The sequence below is a fragment of the Quercus suber genome, unplaced genomic scaffold (genome assembly GCF_002906115.3).
Source record: "Quercus suber isolate HL8 unplaced genomic scaffold, Cork oak 2.0 scaffold_920, whole genome shotgun sequence".
NCBI classification, from domain to species: domain Eukaryota; kingdom Viridiplantae; phylum Streptophyta; class Magnoliopsida; order Fagales; family Fagaceae; genus Quercus; species Quercus suber.
In genome coordinates, this window is record NW_027070343.1 from 33115 (window position 1) to 56404 (window position 23290).

General features: G+C 32.0%; 2 protein-coding genes across 2 annotated transcripts; one reads left to right on the plus strand and one right to left on the minus strand.

Moving 5' to 3' along the window:
* The first annotated feature begins 7028 nt into the window (after positions 1 to 7028).
* Positions 7029 to 8155, plus strand: LOC112006832 (acidic endochitinase). Its single transcript, XM_065768320.1, has one exon. The coding sequence runs from the start codon at positions 7111 to 7113 to the stop codon at positions 7996 to 7998; it is 888 nt and encodes a 295-aa protein (XP_065624392.1). The 5' UTR covers positions 7029 to 7110; the 3' UTR covers positions 7999 to 8155.
* Positions 8156 to 17502: 9347 nt separating this feature from the next.
* LOC112006795 (receptor-like serine/threonine-protein kinase SD1-8) lies at positions 17503 to 21620 on the minus strand. Its single transcript, XM_065768315.1, has 7 exons — positions 20227 to 21620; positions 20013 to 20120; positions 18813 to 19027; positions 18499 to 18709; positions 18163 to 18400; positions 17914 to 18061; positions 17503 to 17811 (listed from the first exon to the last, which is right to left on the minus strand). Exons 1-7 carry the CDS (start codon positions 21578 to 21580, stop codon positions 17503 to 17505), a joined length of 2583 nt encoding a protein of 860 aa, XP_065624387.1. The 5' UTR covers positions 21581 to 21620.
* Between the last annotated feature and the right edge of the window lie 1670 nt (positions 21621 to 23290).

The following is a 23290-nucleotide window of genomic DNA, read 5'->3' on the forward strand; positions in this document are numbered from 1 at the left end:
AAGAAGAAGAAGAAGCTAGTGATCTCTACAATACAAAATTTCGTACTACAGTTAAAACAAAGTGAAATATTTTCTGCTCTCTAAATTAGTAATCACTTGTTTCTCAAAAAAATAAATAAATAAATAAATAAATTAGTAATCACTCCACAGGACCACGGCATTGTCAAATAGCTCGCTTCGTATTCCAATTGCGGCACTAGGACGCAATATTAGACAAAGCAAAATTTCTATTTATCTTTGTCAATCGTATATGTAAAAAAGTAAAGGAAAAAAAAGAAGAAAGAAGTGGCAATTCAAGCCACCGACTAGGGTATTGGCTAAAATCCACCAAGAAACCTACTTATTGGTGAATGTCACAGTGGCAGTCCTTATCTTATAACTCATCAAGAAATTGTGCAAATCCAAGTCAAGTCGTAAAGGATTGGTTAGGCCTGGGATCAACACCGACTTGACTCTTTCATGCATTTTCACATGTCAACCATTTATGTGAAGTAATTCTGCAAAAGCAATCAATGTAGCCGTAATAATAGAATTACTTTTGTTACGCCCCGAACCTAAGTAAGAGTTTGGCAAGTGATAACAGCCACACACTTACAAAATTTGCTGCCTACAAGTGTAAAATGCCTTCTTAACAACTAAAAAATTATCCTCAAAAAAATTTCATCAATAAATTTAAAAATATCTTCAATAATGCAATTCTCAAAAAATCTCCAAATAATAATCTTCCAACATCCAAAAAAAAAAACTAAATCCTTTAAGGCTAAAAATCTACCCAAATGGTGATTTTAAAAAAAAAAAGCTCAAATCTTATTTCATGGATTTCCTAAACTTCATTCTTGCGCACATCTCAGCGGAAGCCTAAACATATGCAACTCTTCCTGATCAGAATCTGAAAGGGGAAAGGGGGGTGAGTTGACAACTCAATAAGTAACTAAAGTCCTAATAAGTTATATCAAGTAAATAAATTGTAAAATAATAAGTTATATATAGATAAAAAATTTTAAATCTTACATATATATCATAGATGAATTAGAAAGTAATCTGTTTTCCATATATATATCAAAGCTATAATTTACAATAAGTTCCAAAAACACATAAACAATTTCAAGGACTTAAAACAATTCAAATATTTAACATAATTCATATTTTTAACAATCTTTACGACTATGGTCACTATATTCCTACAACTGGGCATCAGATTCAGATGAAACTAGATTCGTGCTAATATATATCCCCCATTAACTGGGTCCAAAAACACAATAGGCTCGTGATGCCCCAAAAGAACTAGTTTCACTACCAATGAATAACCTCAATTGGCTGGGTATTAGAGTACCAATGAATAACCCCCATTGGCTAGGTATCAGAGTCAAAATATAGTCAGATTGTCTAAAATCATATATATCAAATTATAATTCAAACAAAAATATATTTCATTCAAATACAGTTGGAAAGCGTGGTTTAAGTTCCTTACATCGACTATTTGAAGGCCAGTTTCGGCATTGGGCCACACAATCCCAGGTCAATTCTAGTCATAGTTGGAAAGTGTGGTGTAAGTTCCTCACATCGACCAATAATATGTTCGGTCTCATTGCTAAAGGGTCAAGGTCATCGTGGTGTCTAGAGACTCTTGTAGCCCAGTGGCTTCTTCAATTATGTGCCTTCTGGACTCACTTTCATTTTCACACATAAAAATTGGATCAAACCCTTTGACGGGAGATAGTATATCATGTTTCGGGTGTATATATTATCTCTCTCACGACAGTTGGGTCCCACACAGCTGTGGGACTCAGCTGTTGTGAGAAAGATAGCATATACACCCGAAACATAATATAATTTTTCCTTTGACGGAGTCGAATTTGGTCTAATAAATTGTCCATTTTAATAATTTATGTTTGATGGATACAAACAAATACTTTGAGAGAAACAAAGAAATAATAAGACAGAAAAAAAGTGTAATTTAGGTTGTTCTGAATCTCGTGAGGAAATCACTTTGATGCAATAAGAGTAGTAGTAAAATTGTAAATTAGCGCGTGGTCATAAAACTACTCAAGAAGAAAAGAAAACAAGCGATGAAGTTTATATTTGACTGAAAAAAACCTCCAATTTACAAGCCACTTATGATTGCCAGAAAACAAAACCCAAATATATACTTGCAATTTTTTATATTTATTATTTATTTTAATAACACTTTTTTTTTTTACTCTACAAATATATATATATATATATATATTATATATATATTTATATATATTGAACATCTTTTTTTAGAATCCCAATAATTTGGATTTAACTAAAATAGAGTAATTTTATGACTATAACAATTTCATAACAAATCTCTCTTTTTTATTCATTGATAACAATTTGTCATTTAGAATATGTTGTAAAATTATTGTGAAAAATTGTGGGAGTAACATTTTTGACAAAAATAATCTTGGCCCTCCAAATATAATCCATAACCTCAAAAAAATAAATAAATAAATAAATAAACCCAAATTATGTCATACTTGTATTCTCCTCATAGTTGTTGTAATCCCTTTAGTTAGTTAATTAGTTGAGATAATAATGAGTTAGTTAGGATTTGAGTATGTCATATGCGCTCTACAAAATCAGTTTCAATCAACAATTCTTGATGCATTAATGGAGAATAACACCCAAGAATCTAAGATGCAAGAGCCTGAATTTCATGCTATTGGACCAAGAACCAATTCTTGATGCACCAATGGAGGCTCTCACTCAAGAGTCTACGAGTCAGGAATCGGCAATCCAAGTGTTGGTGATCCAAGAATCAAAGATGCAAGCACCAACAATTCTAATGGTTCTAGAATCAAATAAGGTTTTGAGGATCCAAGAACATTCCAAGATCCAAATTAAGAACCAATGAGACCTTGAAGATTAAAGAACCATTAAAGGCTCAATAATTTGAGAGTTTGAAGATCTATGAAAAAGAAACCTTCATGTACATGAGACTGCTTGTCAAAGAGAAGTGCATAAATATGGTGATTAAAATGTCACTAAGGTATTAGTCCATTGGAAGATCTCCTTTGATGAAGATGCCAACCACAACAATACCATGTGGACAAGGTCTTTTAAAGGGGAGGGAAATGATAGAAACCCTAAAGTATGTCTTGTAATCTCCTCATAGTTGTTGTAATCTCTTTAGTTGGTTAGTTGATTGAGATTAGGATGAGTTGGTTAGGATTTAAGTACATGTAACTCATTTAACACATGACTTAATTTATAAAGCACATGTTGAATTAACTAGTCAATTATCTTGAGCCGTGTGTGTGTGTGTGTGTGTGTGTGTGTGTTTAGGACCCCTTGAAATGGCCTACAACAACTACTATTCCAATTCACCATTCTTACATTTCCTCAATTCATATTCATATTCTAGCAAGTTCTCAGAGCAACCACATCAATCCGTGCAAAATTCTTGCCTATTTTGCTAGAAAAAACATACTTTTTCTATTTTACACACCCGCTTTTACAAAACACCTATATCAATTTATATAATCAATCATCTATTTTATTTAAATAATAGTATTTCTTTAATCTTTTATTATATCAAACAAAGCACTACCCACATGGCCTCACCCACCTTTTTCTTTCTTTGATGTGGGTATTTTTTGGGTTAAAATATGCAAAATTGAGCACTTTTTGTATTTTGCAAATTTTTGCAACCACTGATGTGGTTGCTCTTATCATGAAGATTGAAAGTTTCCTAAGATTGATCTTCTATTTTTTAGTTTTTAAGAATTACTAAATCAAGTTATATTTTCTATTTTTTGTTTCTAAAATTCAAAAGTTTAATGTTATCTTCCATGAATAGAGTAGAGTAGATCAAAAAAAACGTTTTCACTACTTGTTTTATATGAGATGAAACAAGTAACTCCTATTACTATTTGCTTTATTTTTTGTTCTATTTTTTTTTCTCTTTCTGCCACAACTAAAACCCTTGAGATAAGGTCATAACTCCTATTACTATGTAGGCATGTGGGCCATCTTCAGGACTATCTGGCCTTTTGCCCTTAATTTTTTTTTATTTAACAATTTGCCCCTGTTTGCAAACTATATAGGGATATACCTCTATTTTGATACTCGATTATCTTAAAATTGAGTTTCTACGAAATACTCGATCTGTAGAAAATTGAGTTATGCCTGATCAAACTTAAAAAAAAAAAAAAAAAAAAAAAGCATGGAACTCGATTTTATGGAAATCGAGTTCAAAAACGCCACTATAGGGTTTTAAAACGTCACTATAGGGCTTAAAAATCCACTATAGGACGGTAATCACACTTATAAAAAAAATTTGCAGGAAAACGCCGCTATAGAGCTTTAAAACGTCACTATAGTTATTAAAAACGCCACTATAGAGCTTCCTAAACGGTATCACACTTGTAAAAAAAAAAATTGCAGTAAAAATCACACTTATAAAAAAATTTTGCATAAAAACGCCGCTATAGAGCTGTAAAATGTCACTATAGGGATTAAAAACGCCATTATAGGGTCCCTGAACCTATATGGCGTGATCACACTAATAAAAATTTTGCAGGGAAACCCGTCATAGGGCTTTAAAACGTCACTATAGGGCATAAAAACGCCACTATAGGGCTCCCATTTATAAAAATTTTTTGCATGGAACTCGATTTTCAGAGATTCGAGTTCCATGCAATTTTTTTTTTTTTTTTTTTTTTTTAAGTTTGATCAGGCATAACTCGATTTTCTAAGAATCGAGTATTTCATTGAAACTCGATTTTAAGATAATCGAGTATCGAAACAGGGGCATTCCCCTATATAGTTTGCAAACAAGGGCAAATTGCTAAATAAATAAAATAAAATAAAAAAATTAAGGGCAAAAGCCCAGATAGTCCGCCATCTTCAAGTACGTGTGTTCCTTTGTTTCCTTTATTTATTTATTTTTTACACTATAATTTATGACTTGTCGGCTTTATTGACTTCCCATTTACTCCTACCAAAACCAATAAACAAAAAAGGGCTGTGGTTACGATTGCCAGTTAACAACAACCATTTTTTTTTTTTTGGCCCTCTTTGTAACTTTTGTAACTTTATATTATTTTTTACACATTTTTACAACTTTTTGCAACTTTTTAAAAGAAAAGTACACCCTTAACCAGCACCACACCCGTGCTGGTTAACATTTGCAAACAAAAAATTATAATAAAAAGAAGATGAAGGCTGCCTTGTTTCTTGTTTTAGCCTTCGTCTATACTAGCACACTCACATCATCAATACAAGAATGCTACTGCATCGACTTTCCACCAAAAGGGACAAAATTGCAAAATGCCCATTTTGGGCAAACTAAGCAACGTTTTGCCCTCCTTCTTAAACTAATTAGGGAAATGCCCCTCTTTTGAAACTTGATTTTCTCAAAATCGAGTTATAAAAAAAAAAAAAAAAATTTCTGGAGTCCTATAGCGGCGTTTTTAAAGACCTATAATGACGTTTTCAGAACTTATAGTGACGTTTTGTAACTCGACGTCCAATAAATCGAGTTATAGGCAATTTTTTTAATTTTTTTTTACCTATAACTCGATTTTATATAAATTGAGTTACAAAACGCCACTATAGATCCTGAAAACGTCACTATAGGCTCCTTAAAAACGCCACTATAGGGCCTAAATCGATTTTGAGAAACTCGATTTTCAAAAGATGGGCATTTTCCTAATTAGTTTGAGAAAGAGGGTAAAACGCTGCTTAGTTTGCCCAAAAAGGACATTTTGCAATTTTGTCCCACCAAAAGTACAACTTTCTAAGGCAAAAACAATGTAGAACCGGACCTAAAGACCATGCCTAACCTTCTACAATTCATCTTTACTTACAAACTGGACCCACCATGACCATGCCTAAATTTTCTGTAGAGCAACCTACACTTAGGGTATGCTTGGTTGAGTGGATTTTAGGGAGAACTAAAAAAAAAAAGTGAAAAATATGAAAGAAAATGAGTAGGAATGGTGTTTGATTGAGAGGAGGAGAGAGACGAAAAAGTGGTGGGGCTCACAAGTTTTCCCTCCTCTTCCTTCAAAATACAATCTCTCTAAATTTGAGAGAAAATTGGAGTGAAAAGTGGAAAAAAATTTGGACAAAACTGCCCCTACCTCTTTTAACATTTTTGACTCTTTATTTTTTCTTTTTTTCTTTTTTTGACTTTTCCTTTCTCTCGTAATGCTGGCTTTTTGTCTTTGTTTTTTTCTTTTTTTTTTTCTTTTTTTTTCTTTTTTCTTTCTTTGTTTTTGTCAGGACGTGATGTGCTCTTCTTCTTTTCCTTCTTTTTTTTTTTTTAATTTTTAATTTTATTATTTTTAATTTTTTGAAATGTCCACTTTTATCTATACACAATTTTGTTTAAAAGTATAATGTATTACATTTTGTTTTATTTAAGAGGAACATGATGGTAAATTTATACAAACCTTATTTTCAACCAAACAAAAAAGTATTTCATCCCTCCACTTTTCTACCCTCTCAACCAAACATAAATGAGGAAAACTAAGAACTTTTCTATCCTCCCACTTTTCCATCATCTCTCTATTTTTTATTATCTCACTTTTCTATCCTATTTCGATAATAGGAAAAGAATCACTGTTATCAAAATAGTATAGATACCAAAAATATAATTTAATCCCTTCTTCGGTCACATCATAAAATTCATTGAGAATTTAAATAGTTTCACTTCTAGCCAAAATATCCACATAAAAAAAAATACTCAAATTCTAAATACAGCTTAGATTTGACAAGAAAAAAGTTATTAGGTTCTTATCTCAATTGTGCAGCCAAACTTTCTCTACTTGAGTATTTTGGGTAGTCCCCTCTCTCAAAATATTTGTCATTATACGCTGACTTAAATTAGACTATATATATATATATATTGCTAGGATTTCAACCTTATTTTTTGAAAACCCTTTAGTAATATTAATTATAAAATTGACCCATAAACAAATTTACTTAAATACCACTCCTTTTAATTTTTTTTTTTTTTCGGGTATTACAACTTTTGTCCTATAAAAGATTGAAAATGTGATACCCGGAACACCACAAACACAGAGATAAAATCTAGTTCAACTGTGACTATCTGAACACAGACAAACCTACTATACTATGGCATCAAATCCGTCAAGCTCAATACCTTTCCTCTTATCAGTAATTCTGATTCTAGTGGTTGGTACTAATGCTGGTGGGATCGCAATCTACTGGGGTCAGAATGGAAATGAGGGTACCTTGGCACAAACTTGTGCCACAGGTAATTATGCCTTTGTCAACATAGCTTTCCTTCCAACCTTTGGCAACGGTAAAAAACCCCAAATCAACCTTGCTGGCCATTGTGATCCAACAACTAGTGGGTGCAAGAGGTTTAGCTCTGAGATACAATCATGTCAGTCAAGAGGAATTAAGGTGATGTTATCCATTGGAGGAGGTGCAGGGAGCCATTCTCTTTCTTCAACTGACGATGCTAGACAAGTAGCGACCTATCTTTGGAATAACTTCTTAGGAGGACAATCCTCATCTCGCCCTCTTGGAGCAGCTGTTTTGGATGGAATTGACTTTGATATTGAAGGAGGAACAACCCAACATTGGGATGAGCTTGCAAGGTTTCTCTCTCAATACAGCAAACAAGGAAAGAAAGTGTACTTAACCGCAGCTCCTCAGTGCCCATTTCCTGATGCTTATATGGGAGCTGCCCTTAAGACAGGTCTATTTGATTATGTATGGGTACAGTTTTATAATAACCCTCCATGCCAGTACAGCTCAGGTAATCTAGTAAAGTATTGGAACCAATGGACTAGCTCTATTCCTGCCACCAAATTTTTCTTAGGACTTCCTGCTTCACCTAAAGCAGCTGGGAGTGGCTTCATTCCAGCTGCTGATTTAACTTCAAAAGTCCTTCCGGCCATTAAAGGTAGTGCCAAGTATGGAGGTGTGATGCTGTGGTCGAAATACTTTGATGACAAAACAGGATACAGTTCTTCCATCAAGAGCAGCGTTTAGGGGAGAGTCTAAATGACTCTCTAATTGATGCATGTAATAATTTCAAAGTAGACGAGTTCCTACATCTTCGATAACTATTATCTGTGCTTATATACATGTATGTATGTGACACGAATAAAATATGCATCAATTTAAAACATGACCCTTTTTTTTCCCACGAATGAATGTATTCTGTGCCTCTTTTTTTTTTAGATCATATTATATATTATCCAATATTGTCATGCCCCGAGTTCAAACAATATGAATTGGGCATGTGACAATAGCCACAAACCTATAGATACTGTACTAGTATCATGCATCTATACCGAGAAAATATACCATACTTGCGATTAAACCATTACTCCTTCAAAACGTACCCAAAAAAATCAAGTTATATGGACCTCTTTTAGTTGTATTGGCCAGTACTGACATTTTGGCCGGTACAATAAAAAAATTAAAAATTAAAAAAATGTTTATTTAATCTAATAAATTGGTTAATGTACTTTAGCTAATATTTAGGCTTATAAAATATGTGGACTTAAAATTTATGTTGATAAATATAGAAGTTAATAAATTCATACTTACATAAATAATACAAATATATATATATTTATGTATAGAAATATATAAATAGCAGTAATTCCGAAATGGTACATCGATATCAATCGATACCAAAATTTCATTCTCCTAGCCAAACTGAAACAACATCTAATATGAAATTGACTCCTTTGTGATTGATACCGATTAGCTGCTTATTATTGATATAGAAACTAGTATTTACAACTACTCCAAAAGTTACTAAATTACAAGAATTTCTATGATAAAAATAGATTTGAACAATTAATGATGGCTTGTGTTGTCTTTTAGTGGTTCCTTAAATTGTTGGAAAACATGGTTTTTCATCTCATATAAAACAAGTAGTGAAAAAGTTTTTTTTTTTTTTAACATGAAACTTTTGAATTTTAGAAACAAAAAAATAGAAAATATAACTTGATTTAGTAATTCTTAAAAAATAAAAAATAGAAGATCAGTCTTAGGAACTTTCAATCTTCATGATAAGAACTTGATAGAATCTGAATATGAATTGTGGAAAAGTAAGAATGGTGAATTGCAATAGTTGTTGTTGTAGGCCACTTCAAGGGGACTTAAACCTCTAGAGAGAGAGAGAGATGCATTAAGCAATTGATTTATTCTTCAATGATATCTAATATTGAATTATAATTATGTATTTATAGAAGACTAACTCTAATTTTCTTGGTCCAGTAGTTCAAGATAATTGGCTAATTAATTCAACATATGCTTTCTAAATTAAGTCATGTGTTAAATAAGCTACATGTACTCAAATCCTAACTAACACATCCTAATCTCAATTAACTAACCAACTAAAGAGATTACAGCAACTATAAGGAGATTACAAGACATACCTTGGGGTTTCTATCATTTCCCTCCCCTTTAAAACACCTTGTCCACATGGTATTGTTGTGGTTGGCATCTTCATCAAAGGAGATCTTCCAATGGACCAATACCTTTGTGATATTTTAATCACCATATTTATGCACTTCTCTTTTACAAGCATTCTCATGTACATGAAGGTTTCTTTTTCGTAGACCTTCAAACTCTCAAATTATTAAGCCTTTAATGGTTCTTCAATCTTCAAGGTCTCATTGATTCTTTGGGCATTGGAATGTTCTTAGATCCTCAAAACCTCATTTGATTCTAGAACCATTAGAATTGTTGGTGCTTGCATCTTTGATTCTTGGATCACCGACACTTGAATTGCCAATTCCTAAATCATAGACTCTTGAGTGAGAGCCTCCATTGGTGCATCAAGAATTGGTTCTTGGTCCAACGGCATGAAATTCAGGCTCTTGCATCTTAGATTCTTGGGTGGTATTCTCCATTAATGCATCAAGGATTGTTAATCGAAACCAATTTTGTAGAGCGCATATGACATACTCAAATCCTAACTAACTCATCATTGTCTCAACTAACTAACTAACTAAAGGGATTACAACAATTATGAGAAGATTACAAGTATGACATAATTTTGGTTTTTTTTTTTTTTTTTTAAATGGTTGTGGATTATGTTTGGAGGGCCAGATTATTTTTGTGAGAAATGGTACTCCCACAATTTTTCATAATAATTTCACAACAAACCCTAAATGACAAATTATTACCAATGAATAAAAAAACAGATTTATTGTGAAATTGTTGCGATCATAAAATTACTCTATTTTAATTGAACCCAAATTATTGAGATTCTAGAAAAGATGTTCAATATATATATATATATATTGTAGAGTAAAAAAAAAGTGTTATTAAAAATAAATAATAAATATAAAAAATTGCAAGTATATATTTTGGGTTTTGTTTTTTGGCAATCATAAGTGGCCTGTATATTGGAGGTTTTTTTCAGTCAAATATAAACTTCGTCGCTTGTTTTCTTTTGTTCTTGAGTAGTTCTATGACCGTGCGCTAATTTACAATTTTACCACAACTCTTATTTTGCATTAAGGTGATTCCCTCTTGAGAGTTGGAACAACCAAAATTACACTTCTTTTCTTGTCTCATTATTTCTTTGTTTTTCTCAAAGTATTTGTTTGTAATCAAACATAAATTATTAAAATTTGACAATTAATTTATTAGACCAAATTGGACCCGTGAAACTAGGGCTACAAGAGTCCCTAGCAACCACGATGACCTTGACCCTTTGGCAACGAGACCGAACATATTATTGTTCAATAATGTAAAGAACTTACACCAAACTTTCCAACTATGACTAGAATTGACCTGGGATTGTGTGGCCCAATGCCGAAACTGGCCTTCCATTGGTCGAACGGTGCGATAATCAATGTAATCAAAAACTTTTTACTAGTATACTACCACCGGTGAAAGTTGCCAACTATGACCAAGTATTGACACTATTTACTTTCTATCATTTCAGTCAAAAAAAAAAAAAACACTTTTTACTGCGTCACCTAACCCTTCATATTATACTACCACCGGTCAAAGTTTCCAACTCAGTCTATCACTTGCTTGCTACTACACTCCTTACAAAAAAATAGAATATAATAAAAACTTGTTTACTACGACACCTAACCCTTCTTATTATATTACCACCAGTTCCGTGCATCACACGATTTTAGTTATGAATTTTCTTTATATATAAATATATATATATTGAAAAAAAAATTAAATATAAGTTATTGTTATATAATTTTAGAACTCAAATCTAATTAAATAAATTATTATTACTATTATTATTTTTTTTAATTCCTTATTTATTAATGAAGAGTGTGATATGAACTGAAGTAATAAAATCATTTCTAATACTTGCATGAATAAGATTATCCAAAAAGAATTAACTCCAAAATTAAGATTAAAAAATCAATTATATTTACAGACCTGAAAGAAATTTCATATTTAAGTCTTTTTTTTTTTTTTTTGAGAAACCAACATATGTAACATCCACATGTAACATTCTAACTTACTAATAAAAAAAAAGCTTGAGTAATGTCTCTAATCGTATTGTGCTTTAGCCTTTAAGAATACATATATTAATATTACACATGAGAAAATAATGACTTTAATAATTAAAACATTTGAAAACAAATTATTAAGCCATAATCCCAATTCAGTAAAACAATCTAAATTTCAGAATTTAAATAAAAAAATTTAGTAGAGATAAACTTACATAGGAATTTAGACCAATGGATATAATTTAGCCAAATAATATATGCTAGCTCACAATTAAGAGCCCTTTTAGATCCTTCTTTTTCTCTTGTGTCCTATTTCATATTGGCAGCAAATTTTTCTTTTAAAGAAGATAAACTACCTGCACCAAACAGAAACCACAACAAATTAAATCCACAAGAAAATATTGTTGTCAACAACAACAAAAATCATGTAATGAGAAGATAAATGATATAGATATTTCACTTGCTATATAATCTACTCGAAGAGAAAACATTCCATAACATTACATCATAGCCCTCATATTGAATTTTTGTTAAATATTATGATCTGAAATGATATAGGAAAAATTCTAAATTGAATTTAGTTATACTTTCAAAGAAATACGATCATAAAAAAGCTCACAAGAACTTTAATTTATACTTCCCCCTGTCTCACTTTTTTTGTCTTCTATTCCATTTTGAAATGTTCCAAAATATTGTCCTGTTTTTAAAAATAAAAGTCATTAATTTACTGATGTTCCTATTATACCCCTATTAATTTACTAATTTAATTTTTTGATAAATTTTTTTAAGGGTACTTTTGGAAACTTATACATTTTTAAAGAATAGACAAGACAATAAATGATGTTCCCTTAAAAAGTTTGACTTTTCAAACATGACAAAAAAAGTGAGACGGAGGGAGTATGATCTAAAAGGATATGGGAGAAATTCCGCATACTAAGAAATTAACACAAAGTACAAATAAAATTTTAAAACATGTAAATAGATAAAAATTGATAGTTTTAACAATCAATATGTAAAAGTAACTTGGAATTAGATTGCACTACAGCACATAAAAGACATGAAATTTGAACTAAATTTTTCTTAGTCATAATCAATTGAAAAAAAAAAAAAAAAACTTACAAACTAAATATATAGAATAACCAAAACCTAAATACACACAAAAAATAGTCCAAAATTTTAGAATTTAAAAAAATAAAAAATAAATTTCCTAAGAGGAACCAAGAAATTAAATGGGTATCCATTGTTTTGCTTATTTATAGTAGACTTCCTTTGACATAATATTCATAAATGCAAATTTAGAAACAAATACCAATAAGTAAAATGAATTTATTTAATCAAAACTATTATATACAAGTAAGTATGCATAAGTTGCAACTTGAAAAAAAAAAAAAAAAAAAAAAAAAAACATTGGGTGCAAAAGGGGTTCCATTGAAACAGGGATAGAATTTGGACTTCAATTTAAGGGGGGCAAAGCATGAACCAAAATTTTTTTGATGACATGGTGGTTTATTAAATTAAAAAGCATGGTAGACAAAAAATTGCATTTTATTACGAGTTAAGTCACAAAGGAAATAACATGAAAAAAAAAAATTGAAAGCTATGAAATAATATTCTAGCCTTCTATTAAAAGAGAAAAGGAAAGATGGTTTAATAGTCCATTCATTGGGTACTTTGAAAGAATATGTTGATTTTATCATGTTGACTAATATGATAATCTTATACTTTTGGACGCAACTTCGATCATACTCTAATGAACAAATATCAACTTTATTAATTTCAATTTTTCAAAACTTTGTTTGAGGATTTAAAAAAACTGGGATATTAATATATATTAAGGGTTAGGAATGCTACATTATCAACATTGGCTCTAGAAGTATTTGAATGACTTTCCTAGAATTTATAAATTAAAATTAATTAAAAGTCATAGAAATTATCTCATGATACGTGCATTATTCATTATTTAACTAAAAAAAAAAATTAGAGTAATGATATGTTCACAATAATTTTACAACAAATTCTAACTGGTAAATTATTACTGAATTTAACCTGATTTCATCATTGACATCATTTTTTTATTTATCACTAACAAATTGTCACTTATAATTTGTTGTAAAATTATTATTAAAATTTGTAGTAAAAAATAGTTAGTATTTAGTCTGATGACACCCAAAGTTCAAACGATTTGGTTACATACATTAAGTGAAGTTCTTCTTTTTGTCTTTCTAAATGATAACTACCGCAATAAAATATTGGGCAGTGGACGTGAATGCTCTAAACCCCGTAAAGGATTTTTTCTTTGTTTTTTTGGGTTATGATATTGGTGACTTGGGGATGAGCATTTTTGTTGTATTGTGTTTGGACTTTGGAGGGACCACGGGCCCAATGAATGGGGCAGGTGATTAATTTCATTTAGGTCATTTGGACCAATTTCAGAAATTTGTTTGGGTTCTTGGGACCAAACAAAATATTAGAGAGAGAGAGAGAGAGAGAGAGAGTATAAAAATTTAGGCCCAGACTGTAAAATATGAAAATTCATATATTCTATATAAATATTTTTTAAAAATTGAAATATATAAGTTTTGAAATTTTAATAATAGATTTTTAGTTGGATTAAAATTTAAAATTTTGAAACTAAGATAATAAAGATTGGTTTTATCATTTTTTCATAAAATTTTTCTAAAAATAGTTCTTAAAACAATGCCCTTAGGTCATTCATTAACATTTCCCTTTAAATTATAGTTAAATTTTATCCCTTGATTCAAGGAAATATATCCTAACAATTAATAAAATAATTTGTTTAATTATCAATAAAATGTAAGATGCAACTTGAGGGAAAAATTTATGATAAATTTATCAACTCCTTTGCATCCATATAGCGTGCACATCCTTCCAGTGAAAGTGGATTTTTTTCCCCCTCATAGATTAACCATACTTCTACTTCGCAACTACACATTTTTATGCTTTGAAGTTTCTTTTTGTTATTGGCTCTGGTATTTTTCAACTTTCTCAAAAAATATATGTATAATGACAATTAAGTCTCTCTCTCTCTCTCTCTCTCTCTATATATATATATATATATATATTTTAAGTTGATATGAACAAAATCTATGTTGCATGAGTTGTTAAAACATTTATTATTACTTAATTCAATGAAAGTGATAAAAACAAATAAGTTGTTATCTCTATCTAAAAAATTGCTTTTATCCAAAATATTGTTGTAATTTGGTGAAACTACGTACTTGGCGAAATCATAGCTTAGAAAGAATTGTTGCAATTTGATGAAGCTACTTGGTGCAACCACAATTTCTAAGCCCAACTTAAAATATAATAAATAAATAAAAATGATGTAAAAAAATGTTTGTTGCATATTTTGTTAAAAAACTTATTGTTATTTTATCCAAATACATTGATAATAACCATAAGCACTTCCAATTAAAGAATTAAGCACAAGGCCTACTCACCAATTAAGCACTTCCACATCCCATTTTCAACATTCTCATTTCAAAGCTTCCTTTTTTTTTTTCCCCTTTTTGTTTTAGTTTCCCTCCATGTTTACTTATTTATTTATTTATTTTGGATTGAAGTAAGATCTGCAATCTAAATCTTTGCAACACTATCAAAGAGGCACACTAAAAGGAAGTAACATGTTGAATAAGTATGTTTGTTCATGAAATCTTCAAAAGGATTAAGGTGTTTATATATATATATATAATTGCAACACTATCAAAGAGGCACACTAAAAGGAAGTAACATGTTGAATAAGTATGTTTGTTCATGAAATCTTCAAAAGGATTAAGGTGTTTATATATAAAAAAAAAAAAAAAAAGAAGAAGAAGAAGAAACTAGCAAACTATTTTTATTGAAACAAAGCAAGGAACACATCAGACAGTCTTGCATTATAGGACTCCTAAGCCCAAAGGCTTGAACAAATTTCCCAAATCTTCTAGCTGCCAATATAGACTCCATGTCAAACAGAGACAATTAGTAGAAACATAGCACGGAACTCTAAAGCAAAAATGAAGTTGGGGCAATCTTGATATACAAAACAGAGTAATTAGAAAACCCCTATCTATGCCCCTCTGATAGAATTGCAAACACCTAGGCTCTAATACTAGTTGTAGGGGAGATAAACACTCTAAGGAGCTTCCTAAAGTAATTAATATAACATATAGAGACACACTTTAATCCAAGAGGCCTAAGCCGTATGGGTAAGTGCTCAATTATGTTATATTAACTACTCACTCTTCTCATCATTATTTAATGTGGAACTTCACTCACGTGCACACCCATCATTGCCGAGATGTTCAGTACAATGTTGTCCGAGAGATGATTCTTACTTTTTCAGAGGATAGGTGGTTATCAACATGGTTCTCTCATTTGGGACATTTTCGAAAGAAGAGAGATAGAGAGTGAGTGAGGAATAGTACTTGGTACTTAGATTAAAAAAGGGAATCAATGAAGTTTGTGTGTGAACATATTTTGGGGTATTATTTGATTTTTTTTAAAGGGTGGTATTATTTTACTAGTAAACTATTGGTTGGGGTGAGTTACCAAAATTTGAAGTAAAGAATAGACATTGGTTGAGCTTATTTTTTTTTAGAGATAGTTTCAACCTACGACATCTGCTCTTGATGATTAACAAGAGACTTTATCAGTTTAACTAATTGGAATCCATTGGTTGAACTTATTGTGAATGCTCTACTTAACATCTTGGAGATTTTGATAACTCCTTAGTACTGTTCAATTTAAAAATAATATGTACACTTTTTATCAAATGAGAAACTCAATATTTTTTTTTTCACAAATATTTAAGAATTCAACATAAAATAATATTACAAGAATGTTAAGTATTACACTCAAAACTTCAGTTTGTCTTCTAGTTTTACTAAAAGGACTTGGAATGGGTCTAGAACCTCCAATGTACTGGACCGGTTGAAATGGCAAAACGTGGCCAAACATGTCATCATCTCAACAAATCCAATGCATTGGAGTACTAAACCTAATCTCTTCACTTACTAAATAACCAAAAAAAAAGAAACAATAAGGACTCTCAAAAGTTGGGCAGCAGTAGGACTCTCAAGAGATATTTACATAGTACCCCATTATGGTCAAGGCCACATCCAATGCTCATGAATTCCATAGATTGAGAGCTGATTATGTGACATACTCCCCCTCCCCAATCTCTCAAGTCTCGATTCACAATGTAGGTTAAATCATGGCTCACGGTACACAAACCACCTCTCCCAAAAAGTATATTAAAAAAGTTATAAAGAAAGAATTATCTGCATAAGTTTACTCTTAAATCTGTCACCATTTATGTGAAATCACTAGACCAACTCTTATAGGTTGTAAATTGATTTTGAGACTAAAAAGAACGGAGGTATCCTAATAAGGTGTGAAGCACATGGTCCGTGAGAAAAATGGATGAATAAATCTGTTAGGACTAAAATTAGCTAATATTTGTGACAATATCTTCTGAGTTCAAGTTTGTATTTCATGATCAATTTGTGAAGAAAATCGAAGAATTGGCACATGAGGATCTGACTCGAACAAGCTAGTCAGCTGCTGTTTCTTCATCAACCTGAGATTTTACTCATTTCTCGCAAATGGCCTGCTCAAGCAAAACCTTGCTTGAGCGAGATCAAGCAGAGGAAGCTTAGAAAGTTTTCTCTAATATTTGGGGCAGAGAATGGACGTTAAAGTGTGTGTCCAAAGCTAAGACGAAAATATCTCACACAATTTTTTCACAAAGGCTTTGGGTTTTAGTTTTGTAGAGCACTTTTTCTTTAGAGAGCCAAGACTGATTTTTTACTCCCAGCCATATTTGTTTTTTAAACTTTGTGGCCAATCGCTAATTTATTTATTCTGTAAGTTTAATCACAAAAGAATGTCAAATAATATTTTGCATAAATATTCAGTAATAAAAAAAAGTGTGGTGGAGTAGATCAGTTATCAAAAAAAAGTGTGTAGTAGATCCTTATGCATAAAAATTAGACAAAAAAAACTAGATTTTACAAAATGACTTTGACTTTAATAGACCAAATAATTATCGAGCTTCCATTATAGAAACAGTAATATTGTTTATTGAGCAATTTGCTGCGCTGATATTTGATGTATTTGTGTCCATCATATTCCGGCCTGTGGTAAAAGCAGGTTGCTTGGGTGTAGGTAGAGGAACATGTTCATTGCTAAGCCATGAGACCACGTTAGACATGGTAGGTCTATCACTCAGGCTTTCTTGGACACAGAGAAGCCCAATGTTAATAAATCGCAACATAATAGAAGTGGAAGAAGGATACCCTATTGTTGGATCCATCAATTCCAAACTTCGATCATATCTCCACAGCTCCCAAGCCTGTTTCATTTCAAATAAATGTATATTTATTACTATGAACTTTTCAATTTAGAAAACTGTGCAAAAACATAAAGAACCTGAAAGGTTATAAAAGCTACACACGTATGCAAGAAGATTGAGTGACGCACTGTTGTAGAAACCAGTATTCTTCTTTCCACTAACAATCTCTAAAACTAGTACCCCAAAGCTAAATACATCAGACTTTATAGAGAAGAGGCCCTCCATAGCATATTCAGGAGACATGTAACCACTGGATTGCAAAATTCAATATTTGACTATTTTAGTGGCTTGCTTAGTAAATTTATTTGGCAATTGCATATATATTAGATGAGAAGTTGATTTCATACTTACTAAGTTCCAACAATCCGGTTTGTGTTTGCTTGTGTTTCATTGGCTCCAAATATTCGAGCCAAGCCAAAATCTGAAATTTTCGGATTCATTTCACTATCCAAGAGAATGTTACTAGGTTTTAAATCTCTATGTATAATTCGTACCCTTGAATACTGATGAAGATAAAGAAGCCCTTGAGCAACCCCTTCAATAATGTGAAAGCGTGCCCTCCAATCTAACATCTGTTTCTTGGTTGGATCTTTTCAAATGGCATAACAGCTAAGAAAATCAGTACTTAAGAACCCAAAATATTCAAATATATATAGAAAAAAAATACCAAGATGGAAAAATACACACCAAAAAGGAAGAAATCCAGACTTTTATTAGGCATGTATTCATATATTAGTATATTTTCATCTAGCTCAATACAGCAACCCAAGAGTCTGACTAGATTTCTGTGCTGGAGTTTTGCTATTAGTGTTATCTCATTTCTGAATTCTTCAAGCCCCTGTCCAGATCTTTTTGAAAGCATCTTCACTGCAATTTCCTGCCCCTTGAGTAATTTTCCCTATGAAAGTGAACCACAATCTCTTTGAAATTTCATGAAAATTTAACATTTGTTGGTTGTCTTATAATATGTAAAGCACATTGATTAGGAGAATGGATCATACCTCGTAAACAGGTCCAAAACCTCCTTCTCCAAGCTTATTTGCATCTGAAAAATTATTAGTTGCAGCTGATACACTTTCATAACTGAATAGTGGCAACTCCACATCCTTCTTCCCTCTCTTCTTCAGCCAATCTTTAGTGTTTGATCCATCATTAATTGCATGGATTTCAGCACTAAAATCAAATAACCGTAAATCATTGCTTGAATCCTTTTCTCCTGTTTGACGTAGAATGATGAGACTTCACCACTTAAATACAGTGCTCGGTCTAATAAAATCAATTAATAAGGTGACATGAAAAGGTTCACCAAGGTTCAACCACTATGAGCTGTGTCAGTACACAAAGGTAAAGAAACTTTTTTGCTCGTTTTAAAACACGACTATTAACAATGTGATATTTCATTCCCATTTCACATAAATGACTAAATAACTGCAAAGGTCAACTCTTCCTATATCGTTCAAGAGCTTGAACACCATCTTTGCCAACTGATGAGACTAATGCTTATTTTGTTTGATGGAAAACGTTTTGTAGAAAATAACTCGTTTTCTAGAATACTAAAATCATTTTCTGCGTTTAATCATGACATTTAAAATGAGCCAAAAAACATTTTATGTTGTTTGGTTAACATGGAAAATCACTAAAAATTTTTCTGTAATTTTAAATAATTTTATATATAAAAGCTTTCATTCACAAAAACATACACTGATTAGGAAAAGGTTTTCTATTTTTTAGGTCATTTGGGAGTCTCAAATTGGAAAACAAACCCCAACTTTAGGATCTATGCAAAGTGAGGAAGCAACTGGTTGGAACAAAAAAGTTGATTTGATAAATAGTCAATGAACAATCTTGAGAAACTTTTTTGTAGTGTGGAGTTTATTTGTAATGATATGTTAAGTATGTAATGTTCCAGAAAACACCTTCTGTTGGACATGTTTTTCGTTGAACACAGAAAATGCTTTCAATTCATTTGTGTTTTCTGCCAGACCAGATACCAGAAAATCTTTTCTAGGAAACATTTTCCGTTGACAAAAATGGAAAAAGCTTTTCATTGCCCTGACAGGAGTGTTGAGTACTTAGAATAAGGACCTATCATGGTTTTCTTTTCATTGCTACTGATCCAATATATTAAAAATAATAATAATAATAATAATTTTGTAACATTCAGAAATAGATTTCTATTTATGGCTAGAGCTTATGCTTACCTTTGGGTTTGACCTTTCCCTTGCTTAAAAAACAAATGCAGAGCCATGACAGAAGCGCTGTTGCAGGGAGCGCCACGCATACAATGACCCATACTTTCCATTTGTTACCTGATCATGATGAAAAGAACCAACGTTAGCTCAACCATAACCAAGAATGAAGTATTTTTGCAGAAAACAAGATAACATGAGTTTGTGTAGATGTCATTGCACTCACCCTGCCTTTCAGTACCTTGAAGGGAAGTACTTCGATGCTCAGAAGCAGAAAGTCTGAGATAGATATCTTGTCCAGCCTCACCACCATCTGAGAGTTGCTGCAAGTTCAAAAGAGCCCCTTCCCATATCATACACCCACTGCTGCTATTATAAGCATAAGCTGCACAAGAACAATTTTTCATGCAAGCCAATTCACATGTTGTAGCACTCCCTTTAAGATTTGCTTTTGAATTTACGGGCAATCTCACATTCGATTTTTTCAAGAACCAATCTCTTTCACCGTTTGTATTCATACTATCCTCACATTGCAAAGGGGATTTCCTCACACAACCACCTGACCAATCATTTAGTTTGGTGTCTTGAACCGAGAATGGTTCAAAACCTTGTAGACATTGACAAGGGTTTGATAAATTTTCGTGAGACATGCCAAATGCTCCACATAAAGCATAGACATTGGACTTTTGTCTTGGTTGAAACCAAAATATATTCCAAATGCAATGTCCGGCCAACCACATCTGTTGCTGGATCATTCCTGAAAAATTAATGACAAACCTAGAAGGGATAAAAGTACTATTATTAAGAGAATAACTAAAATAGCTTTCATTTTCATTTGACACAAAACTGTAGTTGAAGATACTATTTTGTGTCATCTCAGGAGCCAAGTTGAAAAATCTTCCATTCCAAATTCCACTACTCCAATAACTTTGGGATCTATTCCACTCTAAGATATATTGACTGCCTTCATTTGGGTCAAAGCCAAATGAGAACATACCCGGTGCAGGATCTTCTGAATTCTTCCATGAAATAAGCTGCTTTGATTTTCCAGTAATCTTATCAATCCTAAGCTTTCCACCCGGCAACAATGTGTCTGTTGGATGATCAAAACTCTCCCAAAATATAGTAGACACATTGTACTTGTCTCTTAAAACAAAATTTCCATCATCACCAATTATTGCTTCAGTTGAATTTGACATTGGAAATGCCAAATTTGTTGACCAAAATGGTTTCTTGGAGGATCTGTCAAGCAGGATAAGATTGCCATCTTCTGACAGTTCAAGTCTTGAAGAAGATGGTTCTGTCAAAGGGTTTTCTCTATTTGCTACCCAAACAATGCTTATGTCCTTGACCTTGACATCAAACTTCTTATACCATATTCCTAGGTAGATGTTTGAAGAAGTACCTGGTTTGAAGAAACCGAGTTCAAAAATGCTACCTTGAGATACTAGGCTCTCACTCACTGAAAGAGACTCAGCTGCAGAAAGGGTATCACCTGCAGTAGAGAAGCATGCTATATAGTAAGACAGGATTAAAAGCAAAACAGAGAAGAGCCAGGGGTTTCTAGTATTGGTAAGCATCAATCTCTAACTTGCGACCACACAAATGGTAATTACTGAAAAATTCCAGAAGAATTATAATGATTAATGGTATATGAAAGAGATGAAAAACTTGTCTTGCCATAAAGTTATAGAAGAAAAGCATTTCTAGAATTCCTGTCAAGGACTGCTGACTTTTTCTTTTTTTTTTTCTGTACTTTTGGACTAGTCTATTTCTTACACATTGGTTTAAAAAGTGTAGCGATTATCATGTTTCTATTTCAATATCACTTCAACACCAATCTAACCGTTAGGTGGACATCTAGATGATAATCGTACAACTCAAAAAATCTTATGAACTTAATTTTTCAAGCTTAATTTAATCTAAGCACGCACACTGGTCAAACTGCCAAACTAGACCACATTCCGTTCTTTACGTTTCAAAAGAAAAAGTTACACCATCAACTCAAAGAACAAGTTACACCATCAACTCACGACTGAGTCAATAGTATGGACGGAACCAAAATCTGGAACAAGTTACACCATCAACTCACGACTGAGTCAATAGTATGGACGGAACCAATTTCCAAAATCTGATTTTTTTTTCCCCCCCTTTTTGATAAACAAAATCTGAATTTGTTGGGGATTTTAGTCTGCACAGGAATATTCTCTTACAATATTTACTTCTGTCAACTTATGGTTTGTTCTTAATTTCCAGCCAATTTTACACTACTTCTTCCCCCTCCTCCTCAATCCAAACAAACACTTAAAGTTCCTGAATTTATAGTTTCCCAGAGACTTCCACTTGGTATTCCATTAAAAACTGATCATAAACCTTGGCCAAGAATGGGGTTCTTTAATCAAGGTTGGGTTTCTTGATTGACTTCCTCTCAATTTCATGTTCATTGACAAGGATTCCCTTTTACTGTGTGCTTTGTCTTTGAACTTCTTTGGATACTACTTTAGTTTCTTCAAATTTCTTTTGATTCCTTATCCAAAATTCTTTATATATTTTTTTACCTTACTTTCATCCATCCAGAATTCTCTTTCATATCCACTTTCTTTTTTGTGGGTTCTGTTAATCATTCCAAAATTCACTTTGAGATTACTATTAATGCCGAAGATGATGTTGATTCTGTTTCATTGCTCTTTCTTTTAGTTGTGTTAATTACAAGCCTAAGCGAAGTCATATGGTGTAAGTCATGGCTGGAGGTATGAGTTTTGCTCCCCACGTCATTTTCTTTCAACTCACCCAATTTCATGCAATTCAAACCACTTGTGGTTTTGGTCTATTACTTTTCATTGCTTGCAGCTCATTTGTTGGGAATCATAATGATATTTTATTCAAGGAAATGCTTGGTCCACCCATTCTACATTAATGGCCAATTTGGATGAAGAGGGAGTAGAGGAGAGAGAGTAGAGTAAATTGGCTGGAAATTGCCAATTTACTAACTTGATAAGCAAAGTAAACGAGCTTGTAGTTTCAAAGATAATAACTTATTAAGTTCAATGAGCTAGAAGAAAGGACCAGGACAAAAGAAAACAAAAATCAATTTGAGCCTGTGCAGAATTTAAATACAAAAGAATATAAGAGAAATTATGACCAGAAAAGCATATAATAATATTACTAATGCTAATATCGCTGAATTCAAAGTTTTCTCTTTTTCTTAAACTTTCTTGATAACCAAACGGATCATCAAGAAAGAACCAACGAAACAAAACAGCAAGGAATTTTCCCTCAGCGATTCTATT